Genomic DNA, 19,204 nt, shown 5'->3' with positions numbered 1-19,204 from the left:
GCTGTACATATAATATTTCGCGATCAACGTGGCAATACGGAGCGAATTAGACAATCAAGCACCATTTATCGTCAAGCCAAAAGACAGGATCTAGGACAGGAAAACACCATTTGACATTGAGGGCAAAGGACGGGATCTAAGGACAGGAAATTCATAGTTGTCCTCCTTAATTTTCTACGTAAACCTCTCACTTTCGTTCACAAAGTATGATTTTACTACCCCAGGGAGCGTCACCAAATATTTTTATGAGTAAACGAAAGAGCAACACCGTTAAGAGAGAGGATATATCGACACATACCTTTCGTTGTCGTCACTCAGAGTCGCGGGTTGTAAACCGGCCAGAATGAACTTAAAGCAGTAAAGAGAAGTCGTAATACACGCGGGATGACATAACAAGCCGCACAACTACATAACAAAGTATTATAAAAGCATTTTATTGTTTGCGAGAAAGCGCTGAGGCATCGTTCGCACGAGCAACATGCCCTGCATCGCGCGTTTATGCGTTTCTTTCCAATGTGACAGCCGCGTACTGTCGATGTGAAAGTACTCTGAATACTATTGTTGTTACATTTGATCCAATTGCACTTAAGTTTTAACACTTCCGACGCAACACATTTTCACGACATTTCGAGATGCAGAAACATTCCTTATAATTTATTTTAGTTTTGAAAACTCGACTATATAAAGTGGCAACTTGTCCCAACATATTAGATTAAGATTGCATATTACTGCGATTTTAAACAAAGTTTAAAACTATCTTTATTTGTCCCTCTCAGCTTCAAAGCGAGAAAGTGGGAATTTTGAGCCTCGCTTAGAATCAAAGTAATATTGATGCAATTGTACTTAAATATATTAAAGGCTAAATATCGTCTTTTTTCGGGTAACAATTTTTAAATATTTGCTATATCAATTTTAATCCCCCCCCCCTCCCTCTCCCTCTCTCTCTCTCTTTCTCTAAAGAAATAAAAGAAAAAAAATTTAAAAAAATTTTATGTGTTGTTCATTTGTAAGAAATCATTACTTGCATTTGTATAAGATCATATATGCGATTTTGATATGCTGAAGATGGTACTTAGTGCAGTTCTGTGTGCGTACACACAGATACTCCCTAAAGGGTAAAAGGAGTATCCGCCACGGAAACGCACAATAGGTCCATACGCACACGTTCACGCGTTGCCGTACCCGCGCAATTACGCCCCGTACACGAAGCTGCATCGCACATACATGTGTACTGACAACTGCAGCTCGTATATGTGTAAGTGCGTTCCATGCGCGTCGCGTCTTTCTCTCGTCGCGAATTTACAACAAGTTCGCGAGCGATGCGATAATGGCGCGTGCATGTCGTGTGAGTAGGACAAGCAGAAAACAATTATTTCTACAACGGCGTTGGTAATTAAAGCCGCTTATCCGTTTAACATAAGCCGACTTGAGAGTGCGGAATCAAATAAATTTCGACAAAATGATAAAAAGCAGATTATCAATATTGTTTACGAAGCAATAATATGCTTTTATTAAAATTTTTAGGATTTTAATTGATAAATTTTATTTGAAAAACATTCTGTTATTTTTTTCTATTTCTTTAAATTTATTTAAATTAATTATTTTACATAAAATAGAGATGAAATAATTTTTTAGCAACATTTACGATTTATTAATATGATTCGTAATTCTTATCTTACATATATAAATTCATATCAAATAATTATTGTGAAGAAATTATATTAATCTAACAATGTCTAATTTTTCAAGAAGTTCGATTGTCTTGAAAAAAATTTCAAGCCAACTGAAAAAAAAATCGTTTACTCATAAGATCGACCTGCAAACAACACTGTGATGCTGCTTCTTGGAAAGGCAAGTGTTCTTAGCGAGTAAGGGAAGAAAAGCTGAAGGAAAAAAGAATCCGACAAGTAGATTCCTCTTCGAGAGAGAGAGAGAGAGAGAGGGAGAGAGAAAAGCAGTAGGGATGGGCAAAGGTTTCGCGCGGCCTAGAACGAGAAAGTGAATCGGGGAGACGAAAAGGGAAGGAGGGATTATATAGTCGTGAGTTTGTCGAGGAATGATGGCCAGGGACGAAGAGGGGTAACTCAAGACGGGTCTAAGTGAGTCTTCCGGCCGACAGGCAATGATAGCCCTGAGAACTGACCCGACCCCCGGATATGTGTTGCGCATATATGTGGGGACACAGACACGAGCGAGTGTCCAATGTGTCATAACATCACGCGTCTCCGTTCGGCTGGCCGGGATCTATGATGACGGCTTATTTCATAAATCGGAGATCCGCGCGACGAGCTGACGAGCGTAATGTAACGTTGGTGAAGCGATTGTGAACTTGCTCGATCAATTGCGTGCGCTCTACTCGACGATATCGATTCGCTCTCTCTTCGCATATACATAATTATAGTATACTCTCAATTTCTCTATCAGAATAAAATAAAAAAATATTTCATACGAGGGAGATTATCATTTACTCGATTGTGTACGTCTTATCTTAAAACAAACAACTTCGTTAGAACAAATTATCCGTTATTAACAGATTAGCTCGAGTTTGTTAGAAGATTCGTGGAAACCCCCGTCAGATACACATAAACTGCGCAAGATCTGTGAAATGACAAAAGGATGACATAATGTCAGTTACGCCTACTCCTGACCTTGCTACTGTTAGATAATTGCCTTAGCTATTCGCGTAAGAGAATATACGCAAATCGCGTACAATAGATATTATACAATTCCATCACGGAAAAAAAACACAACTGAAAACTTCATTGATTCAGCAAATCTACAGTCGTAATATACAAACAATCAATTTTCTATAAAGTAGCAATGTTGACAGCTGAATAACATATTAGCGATTTGATAAATCATCAAATCTTAGTTATAGATGTTGAATTCGCGCAGTAAGTTATTGGTTTGCTGTATCACCCAATTTATTTTTTTTTCCGTGATATGTCGTAATACGATACAATTGATTTACGTTGCGAATTATTAAAATTATCATATTATAAAAAATATAATATATACAATATAATTAATAAATTATATATACAATAAACTATAAATAAAATATAATATATGTAATAAAAATTTGCTGTTCGATGGAAGAACAATTTCATTGTAACGAAACGATGTTGATAATAACAAGAAATAGTAATTCCAATAATTAGATAAAATTGTTATACATGGCATTGATATTTATTAAAAGAATACGACGTTTAAAAAAAGATGCAAAATTTTAGAACAAAATTGAGAGGATTATAAATTTTTAGATGATAACTTAGAATAAAATAAAATGTCATTTATTTTCATATTGCACGATCATTTAATAAAAACTGAATATTAATTAAATTTAAATTAATTTATAATATTATAAATTATTTTAAAGATCACTTTAAAATTAAAGTAATGTAAAAATTAATTTTTTTTATTTGCATAATGGCACATCGTTAGCACTTAATAATAATTAATTCATTACATCTCACGTACGATTTAAATCTTGACGAGCATGCGAGAAATTTTATTCACAATGAGAGAGAGAGAGAGAGAGAGAGAGAGAGAGAGAGAGAGAGAGAGAGAGAATGGGGGAGAAGATCTGGCTGGGCTTGTAGAACGATCGATGGTTTCGAACACGACTAAAGCACTCATTTGTCTTCGTAACCACTTCGCTTGTCAAATCAGCCGCCCTATTATCGCGCGGGTGTCATTAGACTCCTGAGATTTAAACGACCGTTTTGAGCCAATATCCTGACAAAGATAACTTTCGAAAGATGGTTAAATGACTCGCGGATGATATGACTATAACGTCACTTCTTGAAAAGACGATGGCGAGGATGAAACTAACATGTGCGTTAATAACAAGGCACCGCGCCCATCGCAATTACGCTAAACTTGTGTACGGTCTTGTATGTGCTTGAATAGACTTAAATGCAAAATTAGTACGAACATGTGTACACAATAACACACTATTCATACACTCTCAAAAATATCGTGGTGGATTTAACATCATGCGGTGTCCATCTAATTCTGTTGATGTATAATATTAATACCATCATATTGTGGATTTACAACCCATGGTGTTAAATCCACATCAATATTTTTCATAGTGCAATTACAGCCATTGCGGATGAGATAAATTTATTATACGTTTCTCACCAATTGTTCGAGTAAAGATAGCAAAAAACAGACGTCTTATTTTCCTCGCATTAAACGGAATACTCAATCATGCATCGCCAGTTAATCCAATAATCCTGCTCTTTTCCGTATTACGGCGAAGTTCGCGGGACTGTTCGCACTCGTTCGTGCGAGCTCCGGAAAGGATTTTACGACGGCGCGGTCGCGGTGGCGCGATAGGGAGCGCCTCTGCGGAAAGAGGCGGTTGCGACACGCTTCCGCGTCCGACATCGTGTCTCTTATTTACCAATTCGGAAGTAATGTAAATAATCGCGCCATCACGAATGCAATCGCGGCACGAATGGCCTGGGGACCGGTCTCTCTCTCTTTCTTTCTCTCTCTTCAGGAGACGAGGTCCACTAACCACGTGAGACGCGCGTGAAAGTTTAGTCGTAGTCGCGCGCCATGCGATTACAGCGCGCGATGGGTCAATACTTGCACGCTTCTCCTGACCGTCCAGGTGTATCGCCTTCCGCACCATTGTCAACAAGTTCCGGATCTGAGACACCCACCCATCTATCGCGGAAATTTTTATTCGGTCTCCGCTGGTCGCTGATCAAGCCTTTCTTTCCTTTTTTTTTTTTATCACCGCTCACGAATGACTCATTCTGTCTCTTAATAAGATCTATTGCCTCTTCCCCTCTCTAACTCCCTTAAGCTTTCCCGCTTTATTCGTCGCAATCGTTCTATTTCCCCCGCATTTCTTTCCCGACACTTTTGGAACGCGGAACGTGGGAAACGGCACGTTCTACACACACATTATCCGCGTCTAGCGCATTGTCCTCATGATCTGCGTGCGAAAATTAATCGAGTACAAAAAACGTACATTAGAAATTTAATTTTATTCTCATAACAAAGAAAAGAATATCTTTATATTCTTTATTATTTTAATATATGTTTATATATTCTCCACTTTAATGTTGTTAACTGTTTTATTAGATAATGACAATATTTAACATTTTTCGGAGTTGCGTATATAGGGTAGCTCCGGCAAATACGCAGTGCTGGGGTTTATGCCGCAGAAGTCAGAAAAAATAAAAGGAGTGGGGGTAATTCTTCTGCAACTACTCTGTTACATGCCTTCATGTTATATTAGTATTGTGTTATGAATTCAGCTTCTTACTGTTAATATTAATGAAATTATTGTGAATCGATTTGTCACTGTAATAAGTAACGTCATCATAAATTATAATCTATATAAAATGTTACTGTAGGGCGTGTAGAAGACTTAGTGGTTATTTCATGATACATACGTGTAGTGGAATAATAAAGCATGTTGTACAGCAAAACAAGTACTTTGCTCGTATACTTTGTTTGTTGTCTTGTATATCCCAACTTGTTTGCGCAGATTGAATTCAGTATACTAAATACAATAAACGCTTATTTAATTATATAAAATATATACCTCATATCATAACACTTGTAATATATGTAGGAAAATTATTATTTATTATTTCCTATATATTTACCATTCTTATTCCTTAATAAAACTTTATAAACATATTTCATAAGTTATTATGTCATTTTACGTCTTATTTATATGTATTATTTGTAAATTTTTCATGAGCCATGCATACTCTCCCCTTTTCCCTATAAATAGCCATATATTCTACCCACTATGGGATAAACGGTAAAAATGCAAGGTAAATGGCATCAAAAAGTTTATTTTTTAATATGAAAAATAAATATTTCGGATTTCTAATATTTTTTTCACAATAGTAGATAGTACAGTAGTAGATAGTAAAGTTTTTACTGATATAGTTCGTTTATTTCAAATATAATAAATAATACTTAACAAATTAAATTTTTGATAGGTGCGGCGTATATACCGGAATTACCCTAGTAATAGATTCTAAGTAAAGTGCGTTTATTTCTCCAATGTTCATCTCCTTTCATACGCCTGTTACGAGGCCTCGATACAATTACGTAAATCCTGTTTAATTACGTGTAGATTGAAAGAGGAGGAATCTCCAATGTATCCGACGCGTTGCGCCGGTGCATAGGGCATCTCACGACGGTGATTATGCGTTCGTAATAGAGGCGGTCGAGACGATGACGTACGTGGAGGTCGATTTGTAGGGGCTGCAGCAGGCAGAGGCGAAACGTTGATAGCGATCGTGGCGGTGGCGATAGTGTTGGTGGGCACTTGAGGGAGCTCGCCGTTTCCCTTATTCCTTCAATCAACGTCAGCTGGGAAGGAGAGTCTAGTATGTACCCTGGACAAATACTCGCATGCCCCGTACTAGAGCAGTATAGAGCTCAACGATTACATCATCGTCGAGACGACGGCGGTTAGGCTAGGATGCGTCTTCGCCCTCTCTCGACAGACAATCATCGATATCGATCCTTTTTCAATGACGTAAGCCGTAAGCGACCGCCCGCTACTAAATAGTCATTGTAGAAAATCGTAAATGACAAGCGTAAATTCCATTCAATAATTTTATTTTCAGTTCGAACAACAACAGTTTAATATTTCAATAAATTATACTGGATTCATTAATAATTGAAAATGTTTGTGAAAGACATATTTTCAATTATTATGTGAGAGTATTTATGAACGAGAAGCATGAAGATAAAACATTTCCGAATAAATTCAGAACAATCGATCGATATCGCTATTCCAATGATATCGCTAACAGAAATAACACTAAATCGGGAGGAAATTTAGTTAAAGAAAATCTAAAATGAATAACTAACTCTTACTCACTTACAATCCTTCATTACTTCCAAATTGGAACGAGAGATACTGCAGAGAAATACATTTTTATAAGAAAATGGCATTATTTTTACAATGACAACCGTATAATTGACAAAATTTTCTATGTGAAGTTTCTAATACAATTTCTAAAAAACTAAAGTAAACGTTATCAACGAAAATTGTGGTATAAGAACTGATGAAAAATCAATATTGACCGACTGTTAATGAGAACAAAAATAATATCCGCAAATTAGTTCAACCAAATGATCACTAATTAATCTACTTATTTCAACTTATCGGAGTAAAGGATCTTATTTTGATAGGAAGGAAGAGAGCCGGAAATGAGTTTACGAATACGTTACGAGATATCTAAACAAGCTGTTTAGACGACTTCAAGTTAACCCAAATTGACTCAATTGGATTAACTGAGCTACAGCTCAACACACATATGCATTCGACATACTTGGGAACCGGCCCGTACGGGTGTCATCGTATCCGCGAGCGAGCTAGTCTTTCGCTTCTCATGCAAATAATGCATCGCGTTATTTCCAGCACTTCAGCCCATCGTCCCGCTTCTCTGGCTTCTCCCTTTTTCTCACACGCCTCGGGGTCCTCCCTCCTTCGCCTCGTGTTCGCGAATTTAGCTGGTTAGCTGAATTGACGGCGTTTGGGAAAATTGGCTCGTATCCTCATCGGGTACGCAGCGTCACCCGATGGCTCGCTCCGCAGGAGGCCCTCTCGGCTCTCCGCCGTCCCCGTTCGCTCTTACGCGCATAATGTGCGCGTACACGACGACCGAGACACGCGCACAACCAATCATGCCGAGTGTCTTTCGAGCGGTGCGCTACGAGTGCGCTACATCCTCCCCTATCGCGTCGCATCGTCGTGGATCACGAAGAGCCTTCCGCTCCTCGAGCCTAGCCGGTTCGTACATACGCGTGACCCGCTGACGCACGTTCCTCCCCCTTCCCCGTGTCCTGTCTCTCATGTCAATTTACACCGCGAGGGCCGCGGAAGGAAGAGACGAGAGATAGGAACAAGCGATAGCGGAGGAGAGCCTGTACAGGGCTTACGTATGAATGTAGAATCGGAAGGGATGTTGTGGATTGGAGTGTCCGCTTCTTGGCCGACCCTCGACCCTCGGCGCGGTGCGGCGTCGGAGTTCCTCCTCCATCAGCGTCGATGTTCCTCCTTCGCCTCCTCATCTCCCTCACCCTCGTCTCTTCGACAGCTCTCCATCTTCGTCATCGGTGCATTCCGACGCTTTTGCTCTGTCTTTCTCCCTTGACCGCTCTCCGCGATACATGGATCGTCGGAAGTCACCTTCCTCATTATCATACCAACAGGCCGCTCGCTCACTCGGACACAGCCTTCATCCTGTGCCCTAGTCACTTACGGCTTGCTGGTGACCAACCCAAGAGTGATCTGGTCCATGACTAGTCGTTCGAAAGGGCCGACTGCAGATCGTACGAGTTAGCTCGAGAGCCACTGGCCTGGGGGACAAGACGCAAGTCCATTATACTCAATCACGGCATGATTGGCTCAAACGATCAGACCACCGCTCGCCGCACTCGCTTTACTCCGCGGAGATTTGCGCGGACGTGCCACATTGCATCTATCTACGTCAAGAAGATTCTGTCTTCCCATCAATGTGTTTTCTCATTTCCGAGGATTTCGTAGAGAAATTGTCAATAATAAATAATTTAAGTAAATTTTAACAAATTTACTTTGCAAACGAGTTATTAAAAAAAAATTAAAATGCAATATTATCGGAATGAAATTTGCATTTTAAATACTAAATTGTTTAAGGAGAGAAATTCATAACATGGATTATTAACATCTCACGCATTGGCTTTGTATCCTGTTGATTATCAGTAAATATAGGATCCGTCACTCGCTAGAGGGATATTCGATCGATATCTGGCAGTAACCAGATGTTTCCAGTCTTAAGGGTGATCAAAGGTGCGTTGATTCTGCGGGACCCTGAATGTAGATCAAGGTCCAGCTGCACTAGAAACCACGATGCCTCGCACGATGTGATGCCCATATTCGTATCTATTTATTCTTATATCTATTCTCTTAGATCTTAGAAGAGAGGATGACTTTCGATCTCCTGCCGAGTTATTTTGAACACGTTTCATTTTACTCTTTAAAATTGTATGGTCGTTAACAAGACACACGAGTTAAGTTTTTATGGACTTTCTGTAACATTCGTATAAACTGTACACTGCATTTTACGTTGAATAAAACACGTAAAAACACGTCAACAATACGCGAGTTACTAGTTTCTCTAGAAAACGACGACGTGTCCTCGTTCATTCCGAAATACTTTTAAAAATGGCAGCTTTCAGACGTTTTCGTGGAGACATTGTGCCGTTATAGACACAAACATACGAAACTTTGGCAATTGAATATAATTAAGTAATCCTCAGTACCCGATAATGCCTGTAGTATGATTGCTGTTATCGCAAAAACTAGAAAACATGTTGGCTGACTGCCATAAGAAGACTGCTCCTCGAAATGGCGACGACAATAATACCAGTAATCCTGGATGTTCTTGGTTGCCAATATGCCGCGAACGTATCTCCATAATTGCCTTGAAAAGTAGCCAATAAAAGGCAGAGAAGAGAAAGACTAAAATCTCTCTACCCCTCCCCCCGTAATCTGCTTTTTCTTTCCGACTATTCTTCCACTCGCTTCTGTTCTTTATTATATCGCATCTGCTTAATAAACAAAGAAATTTGTGGAGAGATATTTTCATATTAAATTATATCGAGAGAGAAAAAGATAGAGAGAAGAGAATATATTGGTAAAAAAAATATTAATATAGAACATTCAATTCTATAAATATAGCAATATAAATCTTGTATGAACTTTGCCTTTATTATCGTATCTTTCCTATTATATAGATTTTCTATAAAATTTTATATAGATGTTTTATTTTTTCTATATTTAAGACAAAATTAAGACAGCATTAAGAGATTACTGGCAAAAACAGAAGTGAATGGAATAATAATGTAACGTCGGAGTAAACGAAAACCGTTACTCCTCCCCTGGCACGAGCCAGCTTGTTCACGCATTTCTTAAGACGTTAGAAAGGCGAAGTCCGTTCAGCCCCAAGACGTTAGGGGAACCTAGTGGGGTATAACAATGACAACAAGAAGCCGAAACGTCGGTTATGCCTCGAAACGGCAGCTGGCACGCGCTCTTTCCGTATCGTAAGAAGGCATTCTTACCTTCTTCGCCCTTCTCCTTCGTCCGGAGCGAGCACCCGAGGGGGAACCGAGTCTCGAGAAGTTACCTCGATCGGGTATACAATCACGGGATACCTGGACATTTAAATCGGAAACGCCACCCGGCGAACCACCTGAATTCTACCGAGGCCGAGGGGGCCTTCTTGATCTTGCAGTGTCGTCGGAAATGAGGGAATTTCTTGGCTTCTCGAACATTTCAAGGTTATATATTTCGCTGGCATTTTGCTAATAAAATTATTAATTTATTTCTTCATTTAATTCGCAACTGTAAATCGCATAATTTATATTTATATATATTATAGTATATACATATATATATATATATATATATACTATAATATAAATAATTTAATTTAATACAATTAAAATAAGACAATTTGCTTATTTGTAAAATATGATTAGACAATCGTTTTATTGTTTATCAAGCTTGTTAAATCAGATACGGTATCATTGTAAACGATACATTTTTAACGATGTCTGTATTAATGAAATACAACTGATAAGCTTTAACAAGCTTCATTGATTTTACTTTTATACGATACTCGTAGATAAATATAAATACAGAGATCAAATTGACCAGCGTAATTAATTCTATAAACCGTTAAATTAATATAATAAATCATTAAACAAAAGTGCGACTGTTTTCACTGCATAAATTTTCAGTTTCCGAGTTTGATGCCGCAATTTTGCGTCCACGCCATTGAGGGCAAAGACCGTTGTTCCTATTTCCTTCCCCGAGGGAGGACGAAGGGCGTCGCAGAAGTTTTTGTAGCCTTTAATATCAGACGTTAGCGTTTCCCACCGCGAGAAGTCATGGGAACATATTGAAGAAAGGTCGTGCAGACATCTCGTGAAAAGTCTCGGAGATTTGTGATCGTATCTTGGGAAATTTCCTGATGATCATTGATCTCGTACGAAGGAAACACCACTGAATTGTGTTCACCTTCCTCCATTTCGCTAGACTATAAATCTCTATAGATGTATATACAACTTGGCTATATAAACATGCATAATACGACTGCTTTTCTACCGTTATAGTAAAACGAATAATCGTAAATACAGACATTTTGAAAAGACGTAACTTAAATTTCACCTTAAATCGTACCCTTATAGAATTTCGTTTCTTGCCTCGCTACAAATGCAATACAAAACGCGACTCGGAATGCCGCAACGTCAAACTTTCGAAAAACACCGGCGCTCATTATCGCGTGTTATCTGCAACGGCATGAATGGGAACCGAAATCGAAATGAAAATGGCGAGAAGGTCATGCTCACGTGTCAGGAATAACACAAGCGTGGCGTTGACCCACATTGTTTTTGAAACGCGATTAAACTCATTGAAAACGACCGAAGGTAGATTAATGGCGTCGGGGCGCGTAACCGCGAAAAGCGGGGCAAAAAGCGAAACAAATTTAACGAGCTGTGAATTATGAAAATCGGTGACAGGCCGCCGCTTTTAAATGCTCTCTCGCGCTCTCTCCGGCTCGCGCCCTGCCGGGTAGCACTTCTCACTCTTTCTCTCTTTTTCTCTCTCTCTCTCTCTCTCTCTCTCTCTCTCTCTCTCTTCCTCTCACCAGTTTGGTTTGGGCGCGTGCCAGTGTGTGTTGAATCGAAACGATTCGAATGCAAAATAATAATAAAACAGTGGGGCTCGTTGAAGGTGGGTGCGGTGGGCGTCGGGGGTGGGAGAGTGGGTAGACGACAGAGAGGCGGAGTCGGCAGCGCATTAACGCAATTAACCTCCAATTAATAACACATCAATTGACACCCGGTCAACTTGTTGCATCAGAGCAGGCCGATAATATGCTGAACGCGTGTGAACCGTGTGTGTACATACACGATGGGCCGCCGTGTGCGGTATGCGCCGCCGACGCGTGTGAGTACCCCGACGTACGTTTTGCTTGCGCGCGTGTGCGCGTGTCTACACGTTTGCGCTTAGGCAAGACCACGGACGTGGTCGTGTTTGTGCGGTTGCGGATGCGTGTTACGGCTACGAAGTATGTCTATCCCCCTTATACTATATATCGTCGTAGACGTAATGACGAAACGAATGTTACAATAATTTTATATATCGGGAGGGTGAAGTCGGTACGTGCCTAAACGTCGTGCGTGCCTATATACACGATGGACATGGACTGATGACCACAGTCGAGTTCCCATGCAACCCCCTGCGAATATTCTCACCACATGACACCTACAGGGGGTGGAATTCCGATGCACATGCCACTGCTGTGTTACCTCAATAACGCCATGTGGGGTACGTACACCATGTGATGCTCACGTAGGAACTATCTTCCTTCGTTTCTTCGGCTGTTTCACAAGGGGAAACTAAAAATTGTGGGATACACGAGAATATAGCGGAATATAAGCTCAAACGTTCATAAAATTTGCTCGCAGAAGTTGCGAATTCGTTCTTGAATTGATATTCGACTTGCGATTTTTCATACGTCGTCATCTACTTAAAAAAACGATTACTTGTTGTAATATTACCTTGAAGTTTCATCGAGGGTTCCCCATGCGTTAACTATCCTATGTATTACTTGCGGACCCTATCACTATATGCACTATAATCACGCTTTGAAATCTACCTACCTGCTTAAATGGTAAATATCGTATGACGTGCAGGAAATGGTCATTGGTGACTTACCGATGTGTGTTTTTCTTGTACTTTAATAGTCGCTGATTCTCTATGACATATTGGACTTGAAGATGACTTTATATATGCTTAATATATGCAATTAACTTCCGTAATTTATTTATGAATTGATTCTTTGACGGTGGAAAATTTTTTGTAACATCATTCTCTTATTGTGAGAAAACAATTAACATTTAAAAATGAGATGAATAAAGACAAATATTATTACGCATTTTGTAAATTTAAATTTGTATCTCTGCCAAAAAAAATCGGTCATCAGATACTAATAGTAGTAAGACCATGTGCGTTACCCCTGCGCTTACCTTGGTGAAAGTACACTCCTCGCGTGTAATTAGTTCGTCGCGTCTACTTCCGAATCGACGCAACAGTGGGAGAGTTCCTGAAGCCATTTCCGGCAGGGCACCGGCACCTTTTTGTTTTCCCCTTCTCGTCCCACGCATGACGGCACACGGGGAAGTACCGATCAAAAACGGGAAAGACAGAAGTTCGGCTGACCCCCCTCGAAGCGTCCCTTCCTATCCAGGTACAATCGTCGTCCCGTAGACCTTATCGAGGTCGACACCATATGTCACTTCTGGAGTAACGAGTAGCAAGCGCTGCACCCCTCTAAAGTAATTGCCAACGGAACTGCCTAGTAATTTCTCGGAACGAATCGCTCCTCTTCGAGGAAGCGGCCGAGAACGCGCTAACTTGGCGTAATTGAACGTTTACGTAATAGTGATTCAAGTGCGCAATGAGGACGTCGATGATACTTCAAATACGCGCGCGTATTTGCTCGTATTTCAATAATCTGTCTTCCTGTTACGCAATTTACAGTTCTTCGGCCTTCAAGAAAGAAAAATGTGTTATGTTTGTAATGAGTACTGTAACTTTGTTCAATATGCTTTATTTCTAATGTCATATATTATACTATATAAATATTGTATTTTATATATATATATATATGTTTTGTATATACATATATATATATTTGTATACATAAATAATACAATATTAATTTTCATAAAGGCTTGATCTCGATAAATGAAAATAAACAGAGAAAAATTTTATTTTTATTTGTAGAATACAATTTTCATTAAACTTTCTTTACTTTGTGACACCTCACGCATTGTCTCTACAAGCTCTTTTGACTTCTTGATACGTATTGGAACGAATATCGAGATATCCTCGTACGCAGGGGGTTTATGCGTAGACGAACTATGGAATATTGTCGGCTTATTGAGCGCAGGTGCTTTAAACTGCTCAGCTGTTGCTTCGAATCTCGCGTACATGTACACAAACGTGTGTGTCCGTGCACTGTATTAGTACGTATTCAAGCTCTATACCATAACGCATACGTGCTACTACACAAACGTCTCACTTACGCACTTATACGCAGCGTCAATTGAACTGCATGACGATCGAAGCTTCTAACAGACCGTACCATTGACGAATGAAGAGCGATTATTTGCGCGCGTGGAGATTATAACAAAAAAGGATTCCATTAAAATATTTCGTGCCGAGTAAATAATTGTAACGACAATAACGAAATATTGTCGCCTCATTATGACTGTGTAATAAAGTCGGTATTAGCGAGCTGTAATTGTATGAAAATAAAATGAAAACGTAAAGGTCGGCTCTCTCTCTCTCTCTCTCTCTCTCTCTCTCTCTCTCTCTCTCTCTCTCTATATATATATATATATACACAAAAAAACACACACACACACACACACACACATATATATATATATATAGATATACATATATATTGTGTGTATATGGATATAAAGGCGCAAAAATAGAAGAATTCTATTTTTCTCATCGAAGCAAGCAAGATGGGCCTGGTCTATGATCGAGCGAACAATGAGTGGACTATCAATTACTTTTTGTGCCCCCCTTTCTTTCACCGGGTATCGACCGACGATAGTATGTGTCCCCCGCGAAGACCATTCTAGGCGGAACTGCTTATGTATCGAATAAGATATTCAACGCAAGTAATTTTCTTATGGTCGCTTCTCAGGCGAACCACCCCCTTCTTCGCTAACCCCCTCGCTAACTCACTATACTTTGAGTTTTTACCTCTATCGGTCGCAGGGTGTTCGGACGAGGGTGAAACATATTGCTTGCAACTGTCACTCGAGGCCTGCTCTTCTTCTTCGTCGCCGTCGTCGTCGCCCTCGATGTGGTCGATCACTGTATTTTTAACCGATAACACTTCGCACTCCTTTCTCATGTTCTATCGTACTGTGACGTCATCTTGCATAGAATTAATGTATTTTTTTTTCCAATGTCTATATCTTGGAAAATAAGAAATGTTTTCTACAAATTCAACTTTTAAGAATCTATCGTGAAATATATAATTGGGGTAAATATAGGATAATACAATAAAATACTAAAATATAATATTTGCAAAAAGAGAGCGTAATGCGTTTTTTATTAGATGTATGTTTTTATTTTCAATAAAAAAAATATTTGCAAATATTATATAAAGAACATATTATAATTACAAAGATTAATAATGCATCTGTAACAGATTCTCTTTCAACATTCTTACTATACCATTCGATTTGTGGTTAAAATAAGATAAGCTAATAATAAGAGGAAATGACAAGTGTACACACCGTCGAGTACTTCCTATCTACGGAAACGACGTTTCTTTCAATGCAACAGTCTATATACAGAGCTTAAAATACTCTACCGTGTGCTATTATAGTACCTCTGAATCGATTCTCTTATTATATACATATATAGACGAGCGATATTCGTTTAGACGGCACAGATCGCTAAGATGAATTGTTGTGTTTTTTATTACAGACGGTGTATCGGAGAATTGAGGCCACGAAAATCGAGACGAGGGAGCGAGGGGCACTTAGCCCTTTGGCGAGCTCGAAGGATGCAGCTCCCAGGCGGGAGCACGAGAATTCCGCCCGCGAGAATACCGACTTTCCTTCTGGTTATCATCAACGGGAACAACATCGCAACAATCACCGGGAATAAACGCATCGGTAGCAACAGCGGCGGTCCCGGTTGCAACAATAACCGTAGCAGAAGTAGTAAGAAGCACGACAGCAGCGGATACAGACCCGATAACGAATCGAATCTTCCGAAGAAAACCCGCCATCTCGAGACGAGGGCGAACGGCCGACATCAAGTCACCGAGCAGCAGCCTCAGCCGTTGGCGTCAGCTCTACGGCGGAAGGTGCGGGGCGAGGAATAGTGAAAAGAAAGCACAGAAAAAGCGAGGAACGACGGAAGAAGAAGAAGAGGAAGCGCGAGAGAAGGAGAAGAAGGAGAGGAGGAAGCAGGAGTTCGCCGGGAAAGAGAAGGGTGCCGGCGTCGTCGTCGTTGGCGGCGGCGGCGGAAAAAGCAGAGGAGGCGGCGGAAGAGGAGGAGGAGGAGGCGGTGGCGGCGAAGACGAGGGAAAAGAAAGAGGAGGAGAAGAAGACCGAGAAGGAGACGGCAAAGGCAAAGGAAGTGGAGAGGCGGTGGTGGTCGGTGGCGGAGAAGGTGGGGAGCATTAGAAGAAGGAACACATAGAGAAAAGGCAGCTGTAGTAGGGGTACCGGAGAGACTACACAGTGTGCAGAAGCCGAGGCAGCGCACTGAGCCACGAGGGGCTATTCGAGCGAGAAGGGGAGGGTGACAAGAAGCCCTGGCGGGGAGGGGACGCGGAGGCCTTCGGGGGGCCGACCAACCAGACGGCCGATGATGTCATCGGAGGAGGAGACCGAGTGTTTCGCCCTCTACGGAGCAACCACGGAAAGCAAGCAACAGCAACTCCTGAAGAAGCAGAAGCGCACCAGACAGCGCGTGGACGCCGGCGAGCCGCGCAACAGCTACTCGAGTATACCGAACTTTAGCTCCCGGCCATCCTTCCTCGGTGGTGGTCTATACGGCTCGATCTTCAGTGGTAGTGGACCACCGTCGCATCAACAATCGCCGCAACAGCAGCAACAGCCGCAGCAACACCACCAGTCACAATCGCAACAACAACAACAACAGCTCCAGCAACAGGCTGGAGCGGCTGGCAGCCAAAGTCATTTAGGTACAGCTACGACGGGTCCTACAACCCAGCAGCATTCCGCCCACGCGGCCTTCGGCTTCTTCGGGGCTCCGGGCTTCGGCCCCGCCAAGATGCTGAACGAGTTATTAGGAAGGCAGGTCAAACAAGCCAGTGACGCTGGCGGATCACCGCCAGAGGGCGGTCACGGGATGACCGGTGCCGGCATGGATTCCGCCTCGAATTTGCAACCGGGCGCCGTGGTTAATTGCGATGATCCTGCTACGGCCGACCTCACGCAGCACATGTTACGCGACATGCTTCTGCAGGGCCGCAAACTCTCCGCTCTCGGCGTGCAGGAGCAGCCGAACAATAACAACAGTATACATAATAACAACAATAATAATACTACCGCGGAATTACTTAAATCACAGCATCAGCAGAGTCCCCAACAGCATCAACAACAAAATAGTGATAGTGCGCGCAGTGGAACAGTGCAGAGTGGCGGGGAGGAGAGTGGTGATGGTAATAACGTCGTGAATAGCGCGAATCACAGTGATCGTGATACCGTGATGCCGGGCGATGCTGAGGACAGCGCTGAGGATGCTGCTTCCGCGGCACGCGCGATGGAGGAGGCCTTTGCCGAAGCCGGTATGGAACCAGGGGCGAACTTGGATGGATCGGATTGCGAGCAGAGCCTACCTCCTAGCCCAACGGCACCAAGATCGGGCTCGGTATCCGTTAAAGAAGAGATACAAGAGTCGATGAATATCAAACGTAGTCCCAGTCACTCTCCTTGTCCGATCGTGCCAAAAACCGAAACGAACTCTCCAACGACAGAGATTAAACGCGCTCGTGTGGAGAACATCGTCAGCACGATGCGCAGTAGTCCAGCGCTTCAGCCGGCAACGGTAAACGGTTGCAAGAAGCGCAAGCTCTATCAACCTCAACAACAGACGGTGCATCACGTTCTTCAGCATAGTGTCAATGATACCATGATGGACGACGAAGACGAGAGCGAAGAGGAGGAAGATCCGGCGACGATCAGACAGAAACGGGAGGAGAAAGATAATTTGAAGATACAATTAAAAATGTTGCACGAGCAATTGGCGGAAATGCAACAAAAATATATGGAACTCTCCAGTAGAATGGAACCAGATACAAGTGAGAGCGGTGACGCGCCACCCAGTCCTCAACCTCAACCACAACCACCACCAAGACCGCCACGACCTCATCCACCGCCGTACACCAACGGCCTCCCGACCCTCCCACCCGATCACCCCCACGCAGCAGCTGCTGCTATGTATCACATGGGGCATAAACTTTACTTTGAACAACAACATGCTGCCCTCGAGAGAATGAAACAACATCAAGAAGCGGCTGTGCGGCAGCAGCAACAGCAACAGCAGCAGCAGCAGCAGCAGCAACAGCAGCAGCAGCAACAGCAGCAGCAGCAACAGCAGCAGCAGCAGCAGCAGCAGCAACAGCAGCAGCAACAACATCAACGACAAAGTTCGCCACCGCCACCAAGTCAACCTCAGCAACAGAGCCAGAACAACACTGGACCTTCGACGCCGCAAACGCCGCAAATGCAATCAGCCAGTACGCCTATTCAACATAAAGACTTCCAGGAAAGGTTAAACGTCTTCAGGGGTGCCGCTGCAGCAGCCAGCTCGTCCGGTCCTCACATCACCGGAGCCGATTTGGAAGGCTTGGCGGATATCTTGAAGACGGAAATAACTTCTTCTTTAACCAATTTGATCGACAGCATAGTAGCAAGGTTCGTGCAACAGAGGAGGTTTCTCGGTAAGCAAACCGAGGCAGCGCAGGCTGCTGCCGAGCAGCTCAATAAGGACCTTCTTTTGGCGAGCCAAATGCTCGAAAGAAAATCGCCCAGGACGAAAGTAGTTGACAGAGGAGCTCCACAACCACCCGGTGGCCCAAACGGGCCACGGGGGCCCCTCAACAGTGGGCCCCCTCCTCCACAACCCACGGGGTTTTCACAAATCGGGTCCATAGGTGGTGTACCCCATGGCCCTCATACTGGCCCCACGGAAAACAATCTTAACCAAATGAATCAGCTGCCCTCGCACGCAAGGCCGAGCGTTGGAATGTTTCAGACTCCAAAACCGCCGACGATATACGCCATGGCATCTATGCAAGCGCAGCAACAACAACAACACCAACAGCAACATCAGCAACAACGCGAGCAGCAACAAAGGGAGCAACAACAACGCGATCAATATTGTAATATGAGAGGTGACGAAAGAGAAAACAGGGACTCGGAACAAAATGAAGCTCTGTCACTTGTCATGACGCCGAAGAAAAAACGTCATAAGGTAAGCATTATAACTTGTCAGATTTAATATATTGATATAAGTTAATATAAATTATGTACTTAAAATTACGATAATATTAATATAAACCGATATATTTTGAATTTTATAATTTTA

At 42.0% G+C, this 19,204-nt stretch overlaps 2 protein-coding genes across 5 annotated transcripts in view; both read left to right on the top strand.

Moving 5' to 3' along the window:
- Positions 1-15,894, top strand: part of LOC105144579 (uncharacterized) — a 101,544-nt gene extending 85,650 nt beyond the window's left edge. The window contains exon 5 of the mRNA XM_087408731.1: positions 15,566-15,894. Within this exon, the coding sequence (XP_087264857.1) occupies positions 15,566-15,748 (183 nt within the window). The 3' untranslated portion in view covers positions 15,749-15,894. The remainder of the gene's footprint in view (positions 1-15,565) is intronic.
- Positions 15,895-15,964: 70 nt separating this feature from the next.
- Positions 15,965-19,204, top strand: part of LOC105144499 (homeobox protein prospero) — a 55,217-nt gene continuing 51,977 nt past the window's right edge. For all 4 annotated transcript variants that reach the window (XM_087408693.1, XM_087408691.1, XM_087408692.1 and 1 more), the window contains exon 1: positions 15,965-19,090. In XM_087408693.1, the coding sequence (XP_087264819.1) occupies positions 16,457-19,090 (2,634 nt within the window). In that variant the 5' untranslated portion in view covers positions 15,965-16,456. The remainder of the gene's footprint in view (positions 19,091-19,204) is intronic.

The sequence above is a fragment of the Acromyrmex echinatior genome, chromosome 8, assembly GCF_024713525.1.
Source record: "Acromyrmex echinatior isolate Ae372 chromosome 8, ASM2471352v2, whole genome shotgun sequence".
Taxonomy (NCBI): domain Eukaryota; kingdom Metazoa; phylum Arthropoda; class Insecta; order Hymenoptera; family Formicidae; genus Acromyrmex; species Acromyrmex echinatior.
This window is presented reverse-complemented; position numbering and strand designations above follow the sequence as displayed.